Raw genomic sequence first — 19,798 nt, 5'->3', positions numbered from 1 at the left:
TATTCCAGAGGTTTTTCTTTCAGTCAAAGGGTCTGGGTCAGACACCGAGGTAGACAATGCAAGACTATGAAGGGGCTAAACAATCGGCCAAGGGAACGCTGGCTTTGGGTCTGCATTCCAACTCCTCACAATCACGAATTCTAGTCAGCCAGCCTTGTAGAATCCTCCAGCTGAGTGTGGCTTTCTGCTGGGAGCATCAGTTGCATTTTGTTTGCTCAAGTAACAACACCCTCTCTCCCTTTGCCGTGAGAGAAGTACAACCTAGGGGGCCAAATTTTATATTTTGGGGGCGTGAGATGGATGTACGGTTCTTGGAAACTCTTATTCTCACGCAAGAAAACAAGTCAGAGAGCAACTGAAGAAGAGGCTGCGCGTTCAACTAGGCAGGCTCCCAGGAGACTGTATCCCGGGTGGCCCACACTCTACTCACCTTTGTCAACTTCCCCGCCTCTAGTGCCTCACCGGATGGTACAGCCGGGCGTGCAAAACAGAAGGCGGGTCTTCCGGCTCTAACCTCCGTGACGTCAACGCGTTGCTGGGTTGCGTCATCCCAACGCGCCGAGCGCGCAGACATGGTGGAGTTGGGCCGAGTGCTGGTGAGCGACCCCGGTGGTCTGCTGCCCGAAGGCTTCTGGGCCGCCGTGACAGTGTGGCTGGAGAAGCCACAGGTGGCCAACAAGCGGCTGTGCGGCGCCCGCACGGAAGCCCGCGGGAGTGTTTCTCGGCCCCGGGACCAGGCGGAGTGCGAACCACGGCGGGGACAGAGGCCGGGGCTGGAAGGGCATGACACCGGGAAACCCGGACACGCCTCTCCCGAAGGAGAGCCGGGTTTGGGACCTAGGGCGGGCCGCGAAGGCGACGGCCCCGCCACTGACCTGGACTCGTTGTGGGACCTAGTCTCCCAAAGCCTCATCCACGACAACCCGGAAATGCTGGCCTTCCTCTCTGGCCCCTCTTTGGGTTCTAATCGTGGAGCCGCGCAGGAGCTCGATCTGGTTCTCAGAACCGTCATCCCGAAAGCGAGTCCCCACTTCCCCTTTACAGAGCCGAAGAAAGAACTGGTGGTGCAAGGTGAGAGCTTGGTGAAGAGCACAAACATTGAAAAGCGTCTGCTTTTTGAGACATGGCCTTGTTGAGCAGGCTGGCCTAGAACTCCCAAAGATCCTCTGTCTCCCAAGTGCTGGAATTAAAGGCCTGTGCCACTACCACCTGGCTCCGGCCTTGTACTTTCTAAGTGCAAGCTTTAATAGCATGCAAAGTGCAAAGCTCTTCTCCCTAGCACTGGACAGCCACTGAGGGTTGGAAAGCATCCTGTGTTCATTGATGCTCAGTTCTACTTCCAACCAAGGGATCTGTTTAGAGCAGCTATGACCTGTTGGCCTTGTCTTTTTCTCCTCAGATGTCTCCAATGGGAGTGTCACCTTTTTGCCCTTGGATGAAGATGATGAGGGGGATTTGGAGGTTAAGATAAGCAACATTTATCAGCTCCGTCTCCATCACTGTGAAGGAGAATGGTAAGAGCTGGATTTGTGGTGCCCTTCCTGGACATCCTATCCCTGGGCAGCTGGAAGATTCCGGGGTACAGAAGAACCAAAGTCTTGAGTTGGTGGCATGGCTCAGATATATACTTGAGTCACCGCTCTGCTGGTCCTGGGTTGAGGACTGCAGTGTAGCTTGAGTCCCCAGTCTCTGCATTGCATCTGGCCTTAGTGCGTGCAGCAACTGGTTGGGGTTCGCTGCTAGTCAGCTTTCTGTTGCTGTGGCCAAATACCCAAGCAAGTCAACTTGAGGCTTCAGGGCCAGTGATGTGACTCTGTGCGTAAAGATGCTTGCTTCAGATCCTACAACCTGAGTTTGAGCCTTAGAACCCGCATGTTGGAAGGAGAGAGCCAGCATGTTCTGTGAGTTGCTGTCTGTCTTTTTCAAGTACGCGGACACACGCATACACACAGTTGTATGTATAAAATTCTAAGAAAGGGTCTTAGGTTTTCGTACATGGTTGCTCTCCTCTTTGGTTTTGGGGCCCACAGTGAGGAGCTAGGAGCATGTGGTGGAGTCAAGCCTCTCTCTCAGGACAGCCAGGAATCAACAGGGGGGCCATGGATAAATTCTACCCTTCAAGAGCCTCCCCAACTCCCTACTTTGCCCTCTAAGCTCCCATCACCCCCAAGAGCCGTTAAGCTGAGTCTGCCTATGAGTTAGCCTGTTGATGAGGTCGGCCTCTCATGGTCCAGTCACCTCCCAAAGGCCTTTGAACTCAGCTGAATGGAGGACCAAGCCTTCACCACAGGAGCCTTCGGGGGACATGTCAAATCTAGACCAAATTCATGTGAACCCATCATGCTGCTGCTGGTATAGCTTGGTCCGAAGGTGTGGGTGGCATATCCCATCATAGTTTAAAGCCCTGCTTATTATCAAGTGCTGGCTTGTCACTCAGTGAAACCCTTGCCCATTGTGTCCCTAGCCAAGCCCTGAGTTTGATCTTAACACCGCCACCAGCAACAACAGCATGCACACACTCACACACACATTCACACGGATGTTGGAGTTACTGCTGTCTTCTGGGAAATAAGCATGTGACTTAGGAGTAAGAATCGAAGCCAGCTTTCCTCACTGGTATTTCTCTTATTTTCAAAGGTTCATATCTGTTTTAATTTTCTGTCCAGAGAGGTGGCATTCAGATGGTGTTGTCTATCCCAAGCCTGCCTGGCTTGGAGAAGAACTGCTGTCCAAGCTGGCTAGGTGGGCCGTGGAGAACAGGAAGAGCGAGTTCAAAAGCACACTTTCCCTGGTGTCTGTCCTGCGCTATAGCAGGGTGTACCAGGAGCTCAAAGAGAAGTACAGAGACATGGTAAAGGTAACGCCAGTGGCATGTCCGCAGTCGGTCCCCTCATTTAACAAGTGACATGGCCAGTGCCTGCCAGGAAGACTCTGCTCCCTGTGGGTTTCCCACCAAGTTCAGGCACCACACTGAAACCCCACTACTGTGCAGACAGTGTAAGCAAGTGGATACTTTGTTACATTTTAAAACTGAGGAGTAAACTTCTTTTAACATTTCTCAACTCAAAAAGCAGAATTTTAATTGAAACTCAATAAGCATTGTGTTAGTTACTGTATCACAAAGTTTACACTTTGTTTAAATTTTATTTTTGGTTTTTTTGTTTTGTTTTTGTTTTGTTGTTGTTTTGAGACAAGATCTCTATGTAGCCTAGTTTAGCCTGAAACTCTCATGCCTCTTACCTTATCATCCAAGTGCTATGATTGCGTGTGTGTGCTACCAGGTGGGCCTGGCTACTCTAAAGTTTTAATTTTCTGTTTATATGGGTATCTGTGTGGGGATATGTGCACGTGGCATCCAGTTGCCCTCAGAGACATGATAGGGCATCAGATCCCCTGGAGCTGGGATTACAGGCAGTGGTGCTGAGCTGTGCTGAGAACCAAACTCCAGTGCTGTGCAAGAACAGTCAGCTGTCTTAACCACTGAGCTGTCTCTCCAGCCCTGGCCTTATTCACTTAAAAGTATTACTAAGACAAGTACATCATAAGGCAAAGTAGCCGCAGCCACAGGCTTGGAGCCTCAGTGCTTGATTACAGAGATGTGGTTCAGGTCTGTCTGTACACAGCTGGGCCCCCTTCTCCTGAAGACCCAGGCCCTGGCTGAGTGGAGGGGTCTTCTGCCCCCCTATGAACCCTCAATACCTTTAAGAAGGTACTCCTGGTTTTCAGCTGTTAAATTGTTCCCAGGACATGGTTTATCCTTACATCACTCACTGTCCCTGTCTGCTCTGTGTGTGGCTGACTCTCAAGGTGCCTTGATTTTCCTGCCCTCCTCCCTCATTGCACTAGTCATTGTCTCTCTCCTGATAAGCTGACACATCCTGTAATAACTGTTTTTGTATAAAGCACTCATTGTAAGAAAGCAGCTGTGAGCTTTGCCTTTGAAATGGTATTATGCCTTTATTAATTATATGACTAGTTCAGTTTGACTTGGGCAGTTTAGAGATACTTTAATTTGTTTGAGGTAACAGCTATATACACCTTCTCTGAAAACATTTTAGGTGTGGCCTGAAGTAACAGATCCTGAAAAGTTTGTGTATGAAGATGTGGCCATCGCTACGTACCTGCTGGTAAGAGCACGTGGCAGTGTGCACATTCATGGGGGGGTGTGAAGCTTGCCTCTGGCAGATGCTACTAGTTAGGGGTAGAACATTCACCAAGTCAGGCTCGTGGTTTGCCCTGCATGTGTGCAGAGCACATGTGAATCAGGAGCTGGAGGGCAGATAGGGCAGGTGTCAGTGAGACACAGTTGTCAGTGGGGAGGCACCAACTGTGCAGTGGCATCCAGCTGTGCCATCCAGCTGTGAGCTGGGCCTCTCTCCCCTAGTCTGTTCTTACCTCCCTGGCTGGCCAGCTCAAGTAGGCACGCCTTTAACTCAGTATTCTTGGTTTTCTTATCTGTAAAATGCTTAAACTAGAGTCTCCCAATTTCCCTTTAACTTGTAGTTCTCTTAGTTTAGAAAACAGGGTCATTTTGGTTGTCAACCAAATGCAGTAGTTGAAGGACAAGGAGAAAGTATGACGAAACTTTGAATCATCTTGGTGTGCTGGTGCCTAGAAATGACCACTGGACATAGATGCCCTTTTTCTGGTGCTGGGGTGGAACTTAGGACCTTATATGTTCTGGGCTCACCCTTCCATGAGAACCACTAAGTTTTACCCCAGCCCTGCATGAATACAACATCAGGGGAGAACGGGGGGCGGAGGGGCAGCTCCTAGTATCCTAGGGGCCAAGGACCCCATCTGTGGCACCTTCCGGGGAGCCCTGGGGACTTGGAAGAAGTTTCTCCACCCTTCCCATCCCCCAGTGGCATTAACATTGGGTGCTTTTTTTTTTTTTAATACTTGCGTTGGATCCCAGAGACTCACACATACCAGGCAAATGCTCTGCCACTGAGCCATTCATCACCAACTCCTTTCTAAAATACTAGACAGGGTCCCACCAGGGTCCCAGGCAAGCCTTGAACTTACAGTCCTCTTGCTTCATCTTCCCATGGAGCTGCAATCACAGCCGTGCACCTTTACCCACTAGGATTGTTCTGGAATAGATTGAGTCAACATGTGGGTTGGCTTTACTTTGTCTCTCTCCTCAGATCCTATGGGAAGAGGAAAGGGCCGAGAAGGGAGTCACCACCAAGCAGTCCTTCGTGGACTTGGGTTGTGGAAATGGCCTCCTGGTTCACATCTTGAGCAACGAGGGGGTGAGCATAGCTCTGTTGTCTTTTCTTTTCTCAAGGTTTCTCTGGGTTGGGCAAAGGGGCCTCATGTTTCTTATTTTTGTTTTTAATTATCATGAGGCAAAGTCTCACTGTATAACTTGACTAGCCTAGAGGTTGTTTGTAGTCTAGGTTAGCCTTGAACTCACAGAGTCCCCCCCTGTCTCTGATTCCTGAATATGCAGATACACCCAACTCAAATAACATTTCTTGATGCTGCAGCCTGGTTCAGAGATAGCCTGGCTGGGAGTGGTGCCCACAGCTTCAAGAGCTTGGGAAGCAGGAGTGTTCGGGGTGTCTATACAGGAGGCAGTTGCATTGGTGTCCCTGGAAGGACCTGGAAGCCGGGGGTAGGGGTGACAGGAAGGTTCTGTAGCCCTCCTCCCAAGTGGGGAAATGAATAAGGTTTTGGTCAGGGTGCAGAGCCCTTGATGGGACCTGATCATAAACTTGCCTTCTGTGTGTCCCTTGAGCACTGAGCCTGGATGTGCTCTTAGGGCACAGGCCACTATGGTTCCTTTTGAAGGTCTGTGGTGATGGCTGGTAGGGCACAAATGCTCACCAGCCAGTGTTGCCAAGAGTTGAGGACTAATGCCAGGAAGACTCTGCCCTGCCCTTCCTGTGTGGCAATGGCAGTGCCTGCAGATTTATTTTTGCTAACATACTGCAGTGGCCCAAAGACCCATGATTTCAAAACTACTCATTTCAGCATCCAGGCAGAGGGATTGATGTCCGAAGAAGAAAAATCTGGGACATGTATGGACCCCAAACTCAGCTAGAGGTACTACTCTCTCCCTTCTCCCAACACATCCTCAGTAGATCTAGCAAGATTTGTCCCCTAGAGTCAGCTGTTGGCAGGAGCACCTCTTGATTCTGCCCCCATTGCCCACAGCTGCCACTGTACCTGTCTGTCCATTTGCTGCCCCAGACACTGCCCACGGCTGTCACTGTACCTGTCTGTCCATTTGCTGCCCCCAGACACTGCCCATGGCTGCCACTGTACCTGTCTGTCCATTTGCTGCCCTAGACACTGCCCACGGCTGCCACTGTACCTGTCTGTCCATTTGCTGCCCTAGACACTGCCCACAGCTGCCACTGTACCTGTCTGTCCATTTGCTGCCCCAGACACTGCCCACAGCTGCCACTGTACCTGTCTGTCCATTTGCTGCCCCAGACACTGCCACAGCTGCCACTGTACCTGTCTGTCCATTTGCTGCCCAGACACTGCCCACAGCTGCCACTGTACCTGTCTGTCCATTTGCTGCCCCAGAACACTGCCCACAGCTGCCACTGTACCTGTCTGTCCATTTGCTGCCCCAGACACTGCCCACAGCTGCCACTGTACCTGTCTGTCCATTTGCTGCCCCAGACACTGCCCACAGCTGCCACTGTACCTGTCTGTCCATTTGCTGCCCCAGACACTGCCCACAGCTGCCACTGTACCTGTCTGTCCATTTGCTGCCCCAGACATTGCCCACAGCTGCCACTGTACCTGTCTGTCCATTTGCTGCCCCAGACACTGCCCACAGCTGCCACTGTACCTGTCTGTCCATTTGCTGCCCCAGACACTGCCCACAGCTGCCACTGTACCTGTCTGTCCATTTGCTGCCCCAGACACTGCCCACAGCTGTTACTGCTTCATCTGCAGCAGAAAGTACAGTTTTAGAGGCTATTGCATTTTCTGTCATCTTATTTCTTTTTCAGGTTGGGATAATATGACAAAGGCTTAAGGGGTGGGGAGGGGGTGGGGCGTGGGGCTCATTGCCAGTCCCTTAACTCTATTCTTCCTTCTTTATTCATGGTTGTTTTCCCCAGGAGTCATAATTGCTTGTAGATTTATGTTGTAGGAAATTTAGCCAGGCAAGATGATGAACTCCTGTAATTCTGAAACTTGGGAGGTGGAGGCAGAAGAATCAGCTGTATAGTGAGCTCAAGGCCAGCCTGGCATTTATGAGACCTGTACCTTTAAAAAAGGAAGAAAATTGGGAAATGCTCTTAGGACTGGGGCATAGTGACATATGCCTTTAATCTCAGCTCTTGGGAGGCAGAGGCAGGCAGATCTCTGAGTTCTAGGCCAACCCGGAGTATATAAGTAAGTTCCAGCCCAGCGAATACTAAATAGTGAGCCTTTGTCTTCAAAAAGAAAAAATTCAGTCTCAGGTTTGAGGATTGTTGGTAAGCTGGCGGGTGCACAGAGAGAGGGCCCTGCAGGTGGATGTGCCTTCCGTCAATCAGCAGAAGTAATTCAGCACATGTCAGCATTATTGTCCTGTGCTTGGTACAGGACCCTCTGCTTGGTACAGACTTCAAACTGGCCCAGTAATAGTCCTGACTGACAGACTTTCAGGACATGTAAGAGGTTTGTTTTGAGTTGTGTATTAGGGACCTGTGGGACCTGCCACAGACCCTTCAGTGAGTCACCTGATTGGGAGCCCCTTCTAGTCTCAGTGCCAGCACTGTTGGTTCTAGTGTTGAGTGTGCAAGGTGGAAGCTGACTGTGTTTCTATTGCACTTTGTGCCTGAGCCTGGGGCCATGAGGTTTTGTCGAAGCTGCATGCTGCTGTTGCTAATAGTTTGCCTCCAGCTGCAGTTGTGTGACTTCTGTGACAGCTCTGTCTAGAAGTCCCATCCATTGTGGCTTAAGCTTCTTTCCAACCCCTGTTCAGTGGAATTGGAATCCTTGCTAGTACAGTGTGGTAATGATCTCAGATTGCCTTTAAGTTTGTGCATAAAACAGGGCGGCTGCAATTTGCTATATTCAGAAAGCCATTTGTAAAGCAAGTCTCATTGTTTCAAGGACCCTTTGGCCTGATAATGGCAATCCAAAGTATAAGTAAGGTCTGGATTCATGGAGAGAGAAATGGGCAAATTTAAGCGCAGAGTGAGTGAAATAATACATGTGGCTAAAGGCTTGGTTTCTGTGTGGCTATGTACTTGGCAGTTGGATGGTGTATGTTCAGTGTTGCAGCATCTGTGTAAACACCACCACAGTGGCTGTAACGCTTCTCCTGTGGGGGTTGGTGTAGGGAACTAACAGTCCTACCGTGAGGGCTGGTGTAGTGACATCTCTTGAGTTGTCACTGGTTAGTTCGAGAGTGGCTGCTGACCACCAGGAAGGGTGGTGTATAAATACTCAGAAGGGCAGTGTGGGTGAAGTGTCACTGCTGCGAGTTCACTGGCCATGGTGACAGAATAGCCCAGAACTGTGTGGACTTACTCCCTCTTCTCAGAGACCAGCTATGTCTCTGTTGGCCCGCTTTCTGTTTTTATACAGGAAGCAAGCTTTAGTCATCACCCAGAAAAGTGCTCTTTTGGGGGTCCATAAACTTTGCCGGTGATTTGTATCCTTGGTGATCAACTATAGGCAGGATAGTGACCTTCTTTTAGTAAGTTGGGCACAGTGGAGGCCCAGAAGGGCCATGTGGCAGGTGGACTGTGGCATGCACTGACTGGTTCAATCTGTGTGATGTTTTAAAGGAAGGTTCTATCACCCCGAGTGACAAGACCCTGTTCCCTGGTGTTGATTGGCTGATTGGCAACCATTCTGATGAGCTCACCCCCTGGGTTCCTGTCATTGCAGCCAGGTGAGTAGAGAGGCGGGTGGCTACTTCTTCCTGCGCACAGGACATCCACAGTAGCAGCCCCTAGCAACTGTGGCAGTGCAGCCTTTGACATGGTAACTCAGAGTGTTGAAATGATGGAAGCATAGATATAGTGAGTAAATTTAAATCTACCCACTTTTCTTTTGAAACTGTGGCTACTAGAAACCCTACACCATGCACATAGCTCCTCTGATGTTCTGTTAACCAACACTGATCCCAACCGCATCATCTCTATGGCATTTCTAACCCATATTGAAAGATGCTTCGTTGTTGTTGTTTTTAAACTGTTCTTCTGATTTTGGAGGGTTTGGCTTCAGGGGAAAAAAATCTTTCCTTAGACAGACCCTTTGCAGCAACCTCACCCTTAGATAGCACTTTGAGGAGTCTGAGACAACTGCCTGTGCCATCAGCCCCGCCTCCCTCGGTCTTCTATTGGGCCTCTCCCACCACCAGGACTTTGAGCTCTTTGTGCTCCCAGCTCCACTCCAGGTCAAGTCTGAACTTAACTCTGCTGCCCGTGTCTTGGTTTCTGATTTCTACCTGAAGTTCCAGCTCCAGAGAGCTAATTGGACCCGAGTAACTGCTCAGGAAAGTTATCCTTTATTTACTCAATTTCTCTATTATTGAAAGATACAGGCTGAACATGGTGGTGCACACTTTAATCCCAGCTCTCGGGAGGCAGAGGCAGGCAGATCACTGTGAGTTCGAGGCCAGCCTGGTCTACAAAGTGAGTCCAGGACAGCCAAGGCTACACAGAGGAAACCCTGTCTTGAAAAAACAAAACAAAACAAAACAAAAAACCAAACCAAAAAAAACCCTGAAAGATATGATGTGCTGCATGGTTTTTAGAGATCCATGGGAAAGAATCCCAATAAGATGGCTATTGAGAGAAAGGTACCAGCCTCAGGCTCAGCACACTGAAGGTAGAGGCAAGGAAGTCAGGAATAAATAGTGCATTTGAGGCCAGGCTGGGCCCAAACCAACCAGACAAGAAAGACTGCCTTCCACTCATTCTTAGCTATAAGACTAGCCAGGAGCAGTTTAGGCACTCAGCCCTCTGCTTGTGCATGCTGTGACCTGCCCACCTGGGTCTGTGCTGGGCTCCTGAGGATTTCCTGGCTTTCTCCTCCAGGTCTTCCTACACCTGCAGGTTCTTTGTCCTGCCCTGCTGTTTCTTTGACTTTGTGGGGAGATACCGGCGGCGGCAGAGCAGGAAGACACAATACCGCGAGTACCTGGATTTTGTGCTGGAGGTGGGGCTCTCCTGTGGCTTCCACGTGCAGGAGGACTGTCTCAGGATTCCTTCTACCAAGCGGGTATGTGCCAGGGCAGGCACAGGGCTAGGGAGCGGCATATGTGCTCCACCTGAGGCTCCTTCGGAAGTCCTTCAGGTGCTTCCTCAGGCTGGCACCTTTCTCCCAGATGGCGCCTGTGTTGGCAAGTCTTGCTCCTCGAAGTTGGAGAAGGTTCAGTCTGCATGGCAGAGGCTTGTGTTTCACACCTGCAGTTCCTCTGCTTGTCATTTATCACCAAGGAAGCTCATGCAGTCTCTGACCCGGTGTTACAATTGGGTGGTGCCCAGCAAGTGCCGGGCAACCACCAGCTGGTGGGGACCAAACCATGAGATGGTGCTGTATGCCAAACTCAGCACATGGCGGGGCTGGGTGGCTCTAACGGTTCCATTGGCTCCCTTTGCTGCTGTGCACGCTGACTCTGGAGTCAGTGACCAGAGGGAAGGTGTGGAGGAAGTTCCTCAGATGGCACTGGGCAGCTGCATTGTACTGAGTGTCACGCTAGAGGTTAACACAGCCTCATTCTCCCACAGACCCCCAGAAACCTTCAGAGGGAAATTGTGTCACCCCTAGGGCAAGGGCAGGTCCAGTGAGGGCCATGCAGCGTCAAGTGTTTAGAACCGTGAGCTCACTTGTACCTTCTGTAGGTCTGTACCCACGTTCCTCCTCGCTAGCCGCTGTTGTTGTTATACCATTTCTGTTGGTATCTGTTCAAAAAAAAAAAAATCAGGGTTACGGGGCTGAGGGCATAGCTCAAGGGAGTGCTTCCCAGCACACACCAGGCTTTGGATTCCATCCCTAGTACAACCAAGAGGCTAAAGTAAGGATTTCTTTCTTCGCATGACAGATTTCTAAACTATTGGTATAATTTGTACTTCAGCACACGTGTGCTCCATGAATGTTGAAATTCAGTGTCTTCGAACACAGGTCTGCTTTGTTGGGAAATCCAGAACATACCCGCCTTCTGCAGAGGTCTGGATGGATGCGCAGAGAACAGAGTATCTGCAGAGCAGACAGGGCCACTCACAGAGCCCGCCTAGTGAGGGACGTGCACCTTCTACAGCCCAGACTGCTGCTCAGGATGCTGCTCACCGACACCATCACAGGACCTCTGCTGCTGGGCCTGAGTGCACGCCTGAGGGACTGGCTGCTGAGCAAGGAGCAGAAGCCGCAGCCACAGGGCTCTGGGTCCCTGGATTCTACCCTAGAGAAAAAGCTGACCGTGTGCGGAATTGCGCTGCCCTCCCTCGAGACTTCATTGATCAAGTGGTGTTACAAGTGGCAAATTTGTTGTTAAACGGGAAGGAGTTAAACACAGGAAACCCTGAGGACAGGAGTCTGAAGACCTGGAACGGAGGAGGTAGGCCTCACCCTCGGGGTGGGCTCCCTTGCTAGCATGGACTCTGGGGCTTCTGCAGCTCAGCACACCCAGAGGCTGGGAGTGAGCAGCTGTCCATAGTTGCTGTTCAGAGGACGGCAGAGGCCAGGGCTGCTCATGTTCAATTCTTAGAGACAGGTCACTGAGTGTCAAAAACCCCACTCCCCTGAATGCAAATTCAATACTTTAATTCTCTGAAACCCCAAAATACAAGACTCTTGCCATGGGAGAGACAGTTACGTCCATTTGTTCTTTGGCTGGTTCCTGCGCTTTGGAGAGAGACAGAGTAGGGTTGGTGTTACCAGCTAAGTTGAGGCCTCCAGAGCCTTCAGCTGCACTCCTTCCTTCCACTTACGACCACCAGAGGGCGGTATGGGGCCATCTGCTGGCCAGAATCAGGATTGCACCTGAAGCTGGGGGTGTTGCCTAGTTCTTGCCCCACACAGGTGCAGGTGACCCCAGCATAACTTAGAGCAGAGTGGCAACACTGTCCCATGCCACATCCTCATTTGTGACGGCTGGGTTTAGGTTACTTCCTTTTATCCTCTTATCTCCCACATATGACATGGCAGGACCCTTTTGTTTGTTCCCCTCCAGAACTAATCAGTCTTGGAAGGTCCTACAGGACACTGGCCAGAGGGGCCTTGGCTCAGCTGCCCATGTAACTTGAGGACCCAGCACTCTGGTTTGGGGCCAGCATCACTGTTTAGATGCTAATATGGGGTCTTTGCAGAGGGAGGCTGACTGGAAGAAAAAAGAGCAGGCTAGGATAGCAGTGTGGGTCTGGAAGTTCCTGAGTGTTCTGTGCAGCAGGATTCCTGGTTTACCAGAGGAAGTGATGGGAATGGTGTGGGGGGCTGTGCCTGGGATGGAAAGCCCTGAGCCAGCTGGATCCTCCCTCAGACCTAGGTCCAGAGATGGCTCTAGGGGCTGGGCTCATCCTGCCGCTACCAAGAAGAGCACTGGGTGCCATACCTTCCCTGAAGGAAGGACTGTCTGGAGGTGTCTGGAGGCCTGGGTCTGTTGGAGACTCTCAGATGTGCCCCTGGGTGAAAAGCGTGTCTGTGAGGATGGAGTGTTCTTGGGCCTCTGAGCCAATAGGTAGCCTCTCTGCACTCTGCCTGATGGAGGCCTGGGCATCTCCCTCAGTGAGCCATTGCTGGACACTGAAGGAGGCCCTCAGGTCTGGGTCAGGCAATGCTGCTACTGCCTAACTGAAAAGGCTGTGGAGGCTGGGCTGTCTTCAGCCTCCAGCTTTACTAGGAGGCACAGGTGTGCTGCAAGGCCTGCAAGATTCTGGCAAATGCAGCCAGGGAGACTTGTAGGCTTCGACCTTTTCCAAACCTACTTGATTTGGTTTGTTTGTTTGTTTCTGGTTTTAATTTCATGTACATTTGTGTTTTGCTTGCATGTATGTCTATGTGAGAGTGTCCGATCTTGACGTTACAGACAGTTATGAACTGCTATGTGGGTGCTGGGAATTGAACCTGGGCAGTCAGTGCTCTTCACCCCTGAACCATCTCTCCAGCCCCTATTTGAGGTTCTTTAATGCTTAGACCTCCCTTCCAACCCACCTACCCTAGATAGGAGAGGAAAGAGGCTAATGGGAACAAAAAAAGTAGCCCTTGTTGGACTCAGTTCCTGGGAGCGATTCCCCTCGTGTAGTCAACAGGATTTCAGCAGACCAGCAATTCAACCAAAGTTGCTGCTGGAACTCGGAGCCCCAAAGCGTTCTCTGAAGCAGTTCTTTCTAGGAGCATCTCAAAGTGGAGCGATGAACAGCCAAACACCACCAAGACCCAAAAAGCCCCCACCTCCTGTTTTGGAGATATATATATATCCTCTCAGAGTCTGTACTACGATGTGTTTCAGATGACAAAAGCCAAGCCCCCACAGGAGGCGGTTCATCTTTTAGTGGGTAAATAAACATCACCTGTTTTCTCACAAGTCTGTTCCCCATCCCACACTTGGGATCAAAACAAAAACGTGTACATCCACTACAGAGACTCATTGTCAAATTAGTTGGAATAGACCTCAGTGTCACTGGTCTGATCAGAGAGTCTTCACATGTGAGCAGAGTCTTGAGCAGCGTTGTGAGTGGAAGAGACCTCTGCAGTTCTGTTTCACCCCCCCCCCCCCCCAGTTCCACCTGTGTGCCTGGCGCACGTGGGCAGGGCCCCGCAGAGCTCTAATAGCAGCTTGACCAAGAGACACAGCTGAGGCTTGCCTGCTGGCTCTGCCCCCTCAGCTCTGGACTAGATCTCTTTTTGTTTGTTTGTTTGTTTTTGTTTTTTGTTTTTGAGACAGGGTTTCTCTGTGCAGCCTTGGCTGTCCTGGACTTGCTTTGTAGACCAGGCTGGCCTCGAACTCACAGCGATCCACCTGCCTCTGCCTCCCCAGTGCTGAGATTAAAGGTGTGCACCACCACGCGCGGCTGAACTAGATCTTATTTGTATGGTGCCAAGGATGTGGAGTCTGAGCCACCCACCAGGCGTTGGTAGACTTACTTGATGCTCAGCCTGCACAGTGAAAGCATGTACTACTGTGTACTGGCACACGGTCACTGTGGCTGGGGTGATTGCCACTGCACGCCCTGTGGCTGCAAGATGTGGACTTATTAAGCTGCATGCATAGGGTCCTGCAGCTGAGGCACACTTGAAGCTACAGGATTGGCTTTGGCTTCAGGAACTGACAATCTCTGCTGATTACAGACTTGTAATCTGGACTGTTTGTGGAAACCTGCTTTCCCACAGGGAGCCTTTCCCTAGCAGAAGTGGCTGCGGAACTGAACCCAGAGACGCTGCGGAGGCTGAAGCGGGAGTGTGGAGGCCTACAGACCCTGCTCAGGAATAGCCACCAGGTGTTTGAAGGTAAAATCTATGAGGTCACCATACACTGTCCATCCTGCCTGTCCCCAGAGCAGGCTCCTCCCAGTGCATTCTGTAGCACTTTGCTTTCTGTCCCCTTTGGGGAGGGGGTTGTGATACTTGGGGCAGCCTAGATGCTCAGAAGAGCCAGGTGGATAGTGTGGCACCCCTTTGCCCACCCAGGCCACCGCTAGCTTATATCTTGAGGTGAGGCCACAGCCACACTTCTCTCTAGGCACGTGCCAGCCTCTGCTTAGACTCCCTGTGCCTTGGTCCAGAGGGCTCCTGTCTAAGATGTGCTGAGCTCCCGGTGCTTCTGATGCCTGTTCCTCACGCAGGCCAGGTGGTCAGTTGCAAAGCCTGCTGGCCGCATCTTATCATCATAGGAACATTGGCTTACCTCTGCCACCTGCAGCAAGAAGCATATGGAGCTGTGGAGCCCATCAGGCAAGGTGGGGCATGAGCCTTCTAGTCTCGCTTCAAACCTCCACCCTGTGGGCCTGGCACAGAGGCTGCTGCATGGCTCTCCTGGTAGACTGAGACTTGGCTCTGCCCCAGCACTGGATTCCACACTTCCATTTCCTGCCCTGCAAGAGTGTTCAGACTAAGGATGGAGATGGAGTGTGACGATGACCACCCAGAGGCCTGAGATGTAGACAGTGCTGTGAGTTCATGAGTGTGTAGGACTAGCACAAGGTGAGGAGAGCTGCAGCCTTGAGCCCTCACTCCAGCCGCCTCACAGGCTACTGCACGTCATTGACTGTGTGTAAGTACACCCTGTGTCTTAGTTAGGGTTACTATTGCTGTGATAAACACTATAACCAAAAACAACTTGGGGAGGGAAGGCTTTATTTGGCTTACATATCAATCCGTTGAGGAAAGCCAATATAGGAGGAATCAAACCAGGTGGGAACCTGGAGGCAGTAGTTGATGCAGAGGCTATGGAGGAGTGCTGCTTACTAGCTTGCTCTCCATGGCTTGTGCAGCCTGCTTTCTTATATAGAAATCAGGACCACCAGCCCAGGAGTGGCCCCACCCACAATGGACTGGGCCCCACCTCCATTTTAATCACTAGTTAAGAAAGTGCCCTACAGGTTTGCCTGCAGCCCAGTCTTCTGGGGGCATTTCCTCAGTTGAGGTTGCCTCTCAGATGACTTTAGCCTGTGCCAGGTTGACATAAGAACTAACCAGCCCAGCCCAGCTGGAGTGTGCTCTCCGCGGGTGCTTCCACAAACAGCACCAAGCACAGTAAGCGTTGTCTTGCAGCACCAGTATGCCTCAGTACTCTGCTCGGGCTCAGATGCTCAGAAGGTGGGAAGTGGTGCTCCAGTGGGACCAGAGGGAGGGAAATCAGGAAGAGAGGGCCAGGAGGAGAGGAGGGAGAAGTGAGGAGGTCAGCGTGTGTGAAGATCTGGGTTGGGTAGCAGGCTCCTGTTGCATTGTCCAGAGAACTATGGCTTCTATGACTAGCACAGGGGGTTGATAGCCAAGTGGCCTGGGAAGGAGCAGCCTGGCTTCTATGTCTTTGCTTCTGGGACCTGTGGCATACTGCCCCAAGGTCACTGTCAAGTCAGACTGCAGTGTTGAGCTCCGTGGATCCAGGGGATGGTGTAGCTGCTCTCAGCTCAGCGCTGGTTCCTCTGTAGTATGCCACCCCAAGCCAAGAGGCCAACATTGTGCACCTCATGCTAACAGTCTGGGACTTGGAGACAGGTTGGGGTCAGCCTTAGCTGCATCCACGAAGAGCCACTGACTGATGATAGGGAACAGGGCCTTGATGGGGACACGTGTTGGGAACAGTTGTCCCCAACCCAGCCAACACACCTTAGACCTAAGGATGAGAACATCCCATGTTCCTGTTCAGTGTTATTGTGAGAGACAAGGTGTGCACTGCCTCGTATATTTGGGCACAGATGTGTACTGCCCCATGTACGTGACAACATGGATGTCAGGTACTCTTGCATAATGTATTTGAACATGGGTGTCAGGTGCTCTCCTGTGGGAGGGCATGGCTGTGTATGTCTGCACACCTTGGGTGGTCCAGTTGTCCTTGGGAAGTTAAGTGTGGTTCTGTCCAGCTAACTGACCTTCACTTGGGTGAGTGCTGCTTATGGTAGGTGCAGGAATGGCCTGACACATCATCCTGGAGGCACTGCTGAAACCAAGAGCCCCACACCCAGATGTCCAGATAGGCCGCCCTGTGCCTGGGATCTGTGCTTGCTAAGAAAGCTTTAGTCAGTTAAAATATTACAGCCTGAGGGGCCTCTCTGTCTCCCATATGTTTTCTTTTGACTTTATAAAGGACCATCTCTTCTGTCCAGTGTAAATATGCATGTTTAGGGTTAACCGCTTTTCTGTGCAGTTCGCTTTGTGGGAGCAATTATTTTTGGAATCATTTCTGAGTAGAAGGCTTGGGGATCCAGTGCCACATGAGCATTCTCTGTGCAGTCATGCAGAAAATATGTGCTGAAGCTGGGGCTTATCTCTGGATGGGGTTTTGTTTTGTTGTGTTTTAAGCTAACATGGCTCCGGCTGATCTGGAGGAGTGTGTGCTCCTAAGGAAGCTATTTTCAGATGTCTAAGGCCAGCTCATGTGAACACTGTGTCTGTGTCATGTCAGAACTGTCCCCACCTTGGCTCCACCCCAACCCAGGGCCTGCATGTTTGTGTCTTCCTGTCTGCTGGTGGAATAGCATCCTCATCTAGAGGACTTGGACATAGCCCAGAGGGCTTGGTGACTTACCGGGGTCTCCAGCGAGTCTGACAATCCAGGCCAGGTGAGACCGTGGCGCTGGTGTACCTGCAGATACAGCACCTACGTGCTCTTTCTGTTCCTGGTTCTCAGTGCATGCTAGTGAGAGGCTGTTGTTGCTGAGCAGCTGTGAGGGAGCCTTCCTGCTTCTCTGCAATCCCACAGGGCCCCCAGCAGGAGGCATGAGTTGGGAGGTTGCGAAGGCAGCAGATTTGTTCCCATGATTCCATTTCAAATTAGTAGCACATTTCCCAGAGGAAAGCTGTTAGTAGTGTGCCTTGAATGGCTGGCATGTGCCCTGGAGGGCCGCCCCTCTGGCTCCTGACACCAGCTTTCCAGATTGACGGCTGTGGGGCCTACAGGGAGCTGCCTGGCATCTGGGTATAAACTGGGACTATTGGCACACTGCATACTAGATGCCTGGCTACTGCCCTCTCCAGGCTCCTTCTCTTACTGGTTCTGTTATTTAGTTTTGGTCTTTATACTTACAGTCTGGGCCTGATCACATGACCCTTGCAAATAGTGCCCCAGAGTGTAGCTAGGCCATGCTACTAGTTCTTAGCTAGCTGGGGGGTAGGGGGCTGATGGTGTGGTGTGTGTCTTCTACTGGCCACCATGCATAGGGAAGGCCAAATCCAGCATTGAGGGCAGGCTCCATGTCCATTGTAGCTTGACCTTAGATTGCTTAAACATGTGAGAACTTGCAGCAGGGACTTCTAGCCACAGACTAGTGTCCTGCTGCTTCTGGAAGATGCCCCAGAGGCTCCTCTGCACACAGTTCAGAGTGTTCTGGGCCCACAGTGACTGAGTTGTGTCATATGCTGCACTGAGAGGCTCTGCTCTAGGAAATGTCTCTCAGAGTGTCCTGAAGTGACCCTGACATGGGCCTTAGTTCAGGAAAGAGAGACCTTGGCCCCAGGGAGGTAGTTGCATGTGGTGTCATGTGACCTAGGGAGGTTCAAGCCATGCCTGAACATGAAACCCTCCTTATGTCCTGGGTGCCATAGGGTCTTCTCAGGACTCATTGCTCAGGCTTCCAAGGGAAATATTTACTCCCAGGCTGCTGATGGCAGCAGCCAGGCTCACTGGGGCCAAAGCACAGGGGATCCCAGAGCTGACAGGAAGCTGCGTTCACTCACACATACACTCAGTTCTGGAAGTCAGTGAGCCAGACCCCCTCAATGAGGCACTTTGATTTCTCCTGCCATGCTGGCTACAGGTAGTTTTGCATAACTAGGAGAGACTAGAAGGTTTGGTTGCTTTGGCTGAGTTTCACATGCAGCTGTTGGCAGAAGGCAGAAGGCCACCCTGGGTATTTCCTGACTAATACACACTGTGCATCCAGGTCCCCTCCTGGCTGGAGGCCCTCACCATGACCCTGCGCCCCTGTCAGGACTCCCCACAAGGTGGCACTTTTCAGTCCCTGTATACTAATGACACTCAGGCTAATGTCTTAGGTTTGTCTTTTTGTTCTAAACCTCAGTTCTGAATGGGCGAGTTCACATCCGGGACTGGCGGCGAGAGCTGCAGAGGGAAAAGCCTCCGGAAGCCAAGCGGAGCCTTTCTGCAGAGGTGTTTAAGACTCGTATCTGCTGGTTCTTCACTCACCATCCTGATGGCTGCGTACTGCCTGCTGCCCGTTGCCCCTTTGCCCATGGGCCTGAAGAGCTGCGCCTGTCCCAGACCTCAAAGAAACAGAGGCAGGCTCCTGAGTCACTTCTCAGTGATCTCTAGCTGTTGCCTCTGTGGCACTCCTGCCTGTTTCCCTTGCCCTGATGACGCCATGTTTGGCTGGGTTGGCTTCAGTGACTTGTTGGTGTGCATAGCCACTATCAGTCACTGGCACATGTCTCCAGACTGTGGAGCCTGCTCAGCCCTTCTGGGTCTGCCGTGATGCCAGAGCCACCATGTCAGCCTCTACAGACATGAGCTTCTCATTCTCAGGGCTGTGTGCCACAGGTTTCCTCTGCCCGGAGCTCGCTGCAGGCTGGTCACAGGATCCTGCAAACAGAGGCACAAGGCTTTCTGGTGATTATCAGAGCCCTAGAGAGAACAGCTTCCAGAGTCACACCCGGACACCCTGTGATCGAGGCATGACTCAGTGAACAATGCCCCCTCTTTAACCTTGTCTTTGGAACCCTCTCCCCATTATTGGGCAGTTTTTCCTTTCAGGAAAAATGATTTCCGTCTTACATAAAAGATGACACTCAATACATCTTGTCAAACATCCAGGGGACCAGTCTCTGAATCCTCGTCTTGTGGTAGAAGTGTTTCTGGTGACTGACCTGGTATCATTTGAGTGATGAGCATGAAGTCATTGATTGTGAAGAGCCAAGGGCTTTAACAGCATCCTGGGTCAGGACAGCGGCCATGGGTCTTGGGTCCAGCTGGTGAGACCCCACAGAGCTTGCTCCCACCTCTTCCCTTACCAGTTTGGTAGCCCCAAACCAAGAGCAGTGATGGTGATCTGCACCCAGGCAGTACCACCACCTCTCTTTTGGAATGACTAGGCTCTGCCCTCATTAGCCCTGCCTATAATTGCCTCTACTCCCAGGTCCACGGGGGAGGCGGGGGGCATAAGCTGCAGAGCCCTTTCCCAGCCTGGCTTCCTGTCTGAAAAGCAGTGTTGGGTCT

General features: G+C 51.4%; 1 protein-coding gene and 1 long non-coding RNA gene across 4 annotated transcripts; one reads left to right on the top strand and one right to left on the bottom strand.

Annotated features, from left to right (window-relative positions):
- Positions 1–557: 557 nt before the first annotated feature.
- Positions 558–19,260, top strand: Trmt44 (tRNA methyltransferase 44 homolog). The gene is made up of 11 exons (XM_051164805.1): positions 558–1,071; positions 1,400–1,514; positions 2,638–2,857; positions 4,059–4,127; positions 5,151–5,258; positions 5,983–6,054; positions 8,751–8,857; positions 10,008–10,191; positions 11,095–11,527; positions 14,299–14,415; positions 18,648–19,260. Exons 1-11 carry the CDS (start codon positions 573–575, stop codon positions 18,896–18,898), a joined length of 2,175 nt encoding a protein of 724 aa, XP_051020762.1. The 5' UTR covers positions 558–572; the 3' UTR covers positions 18,899–19,260.
- LOC127205590 (uncharacterized) lies at positions 6,296–7,174 on the bottom strand. Of its 3 annotated transcripts, none has more exons than XR_007832673.1 (4): positions 6,766–7,174; positions 6,570–6,716; positions 6,472–6,519; positions 6,296–6,423 (listed from the first exon to the last, which is right to left on the bottom strand). It is a non-coding gene; the product is annotated as an uncharacterized LOC127205590 (long non-coding RNA). The 3 variants fall into 3 exon arrangements; XR_007832674.1 differs by having other exon boundaries at positions 6,619–6,716; XR_007832675.1 differs by having other exon boundaries at positions 6,815–7,174.
- Positions 19,261–19,798: the final 538 nt, after the last annotated feature.

Source organism: Acomys russatus, chromosome 22 (assembly GCF_903995435.1).
Source record: "Acomys russatus chromosome 22, mAcoRus1.1, whole genome shotgun sequence".
Classification (NCBI taxonomy): domain Eukaryota; kingdom Metazoa; phylum Chordata; class Mammalia; order Rodentia; family Muridae; genus Acomys; species Acomys russatus.
Note: the sequence above shows the minus strand (reverse complement) of the source record. Positions and strands in the feature narration are given on the sequence as shown.

Bases quoted from the DNA above. Each gene is read 5' to 3' on its own strand.
- Trmt44 (XM_051164805.1), top strand. From the start codon at position 573: ATGGTGGAGTTGGGCCGAGTGCTGGTGAGCGACCCCGGTGGTCTGCTG. The intron at 10,192-11,094 runs GTATGTGCCAGG...CTTCGAACACAG, and splicing joins GGATTCCTTCTACCAAGCGG to GTCTGCTTTGTTGGGAAATC. The intron at 11,528-14,298 runs GTAGGCCTCACC...GCTTTCCCACAG, and splicing joins GAAGACCTGGAACGGAGGAG to GGAGCCTTTCCCTAGCAGAA.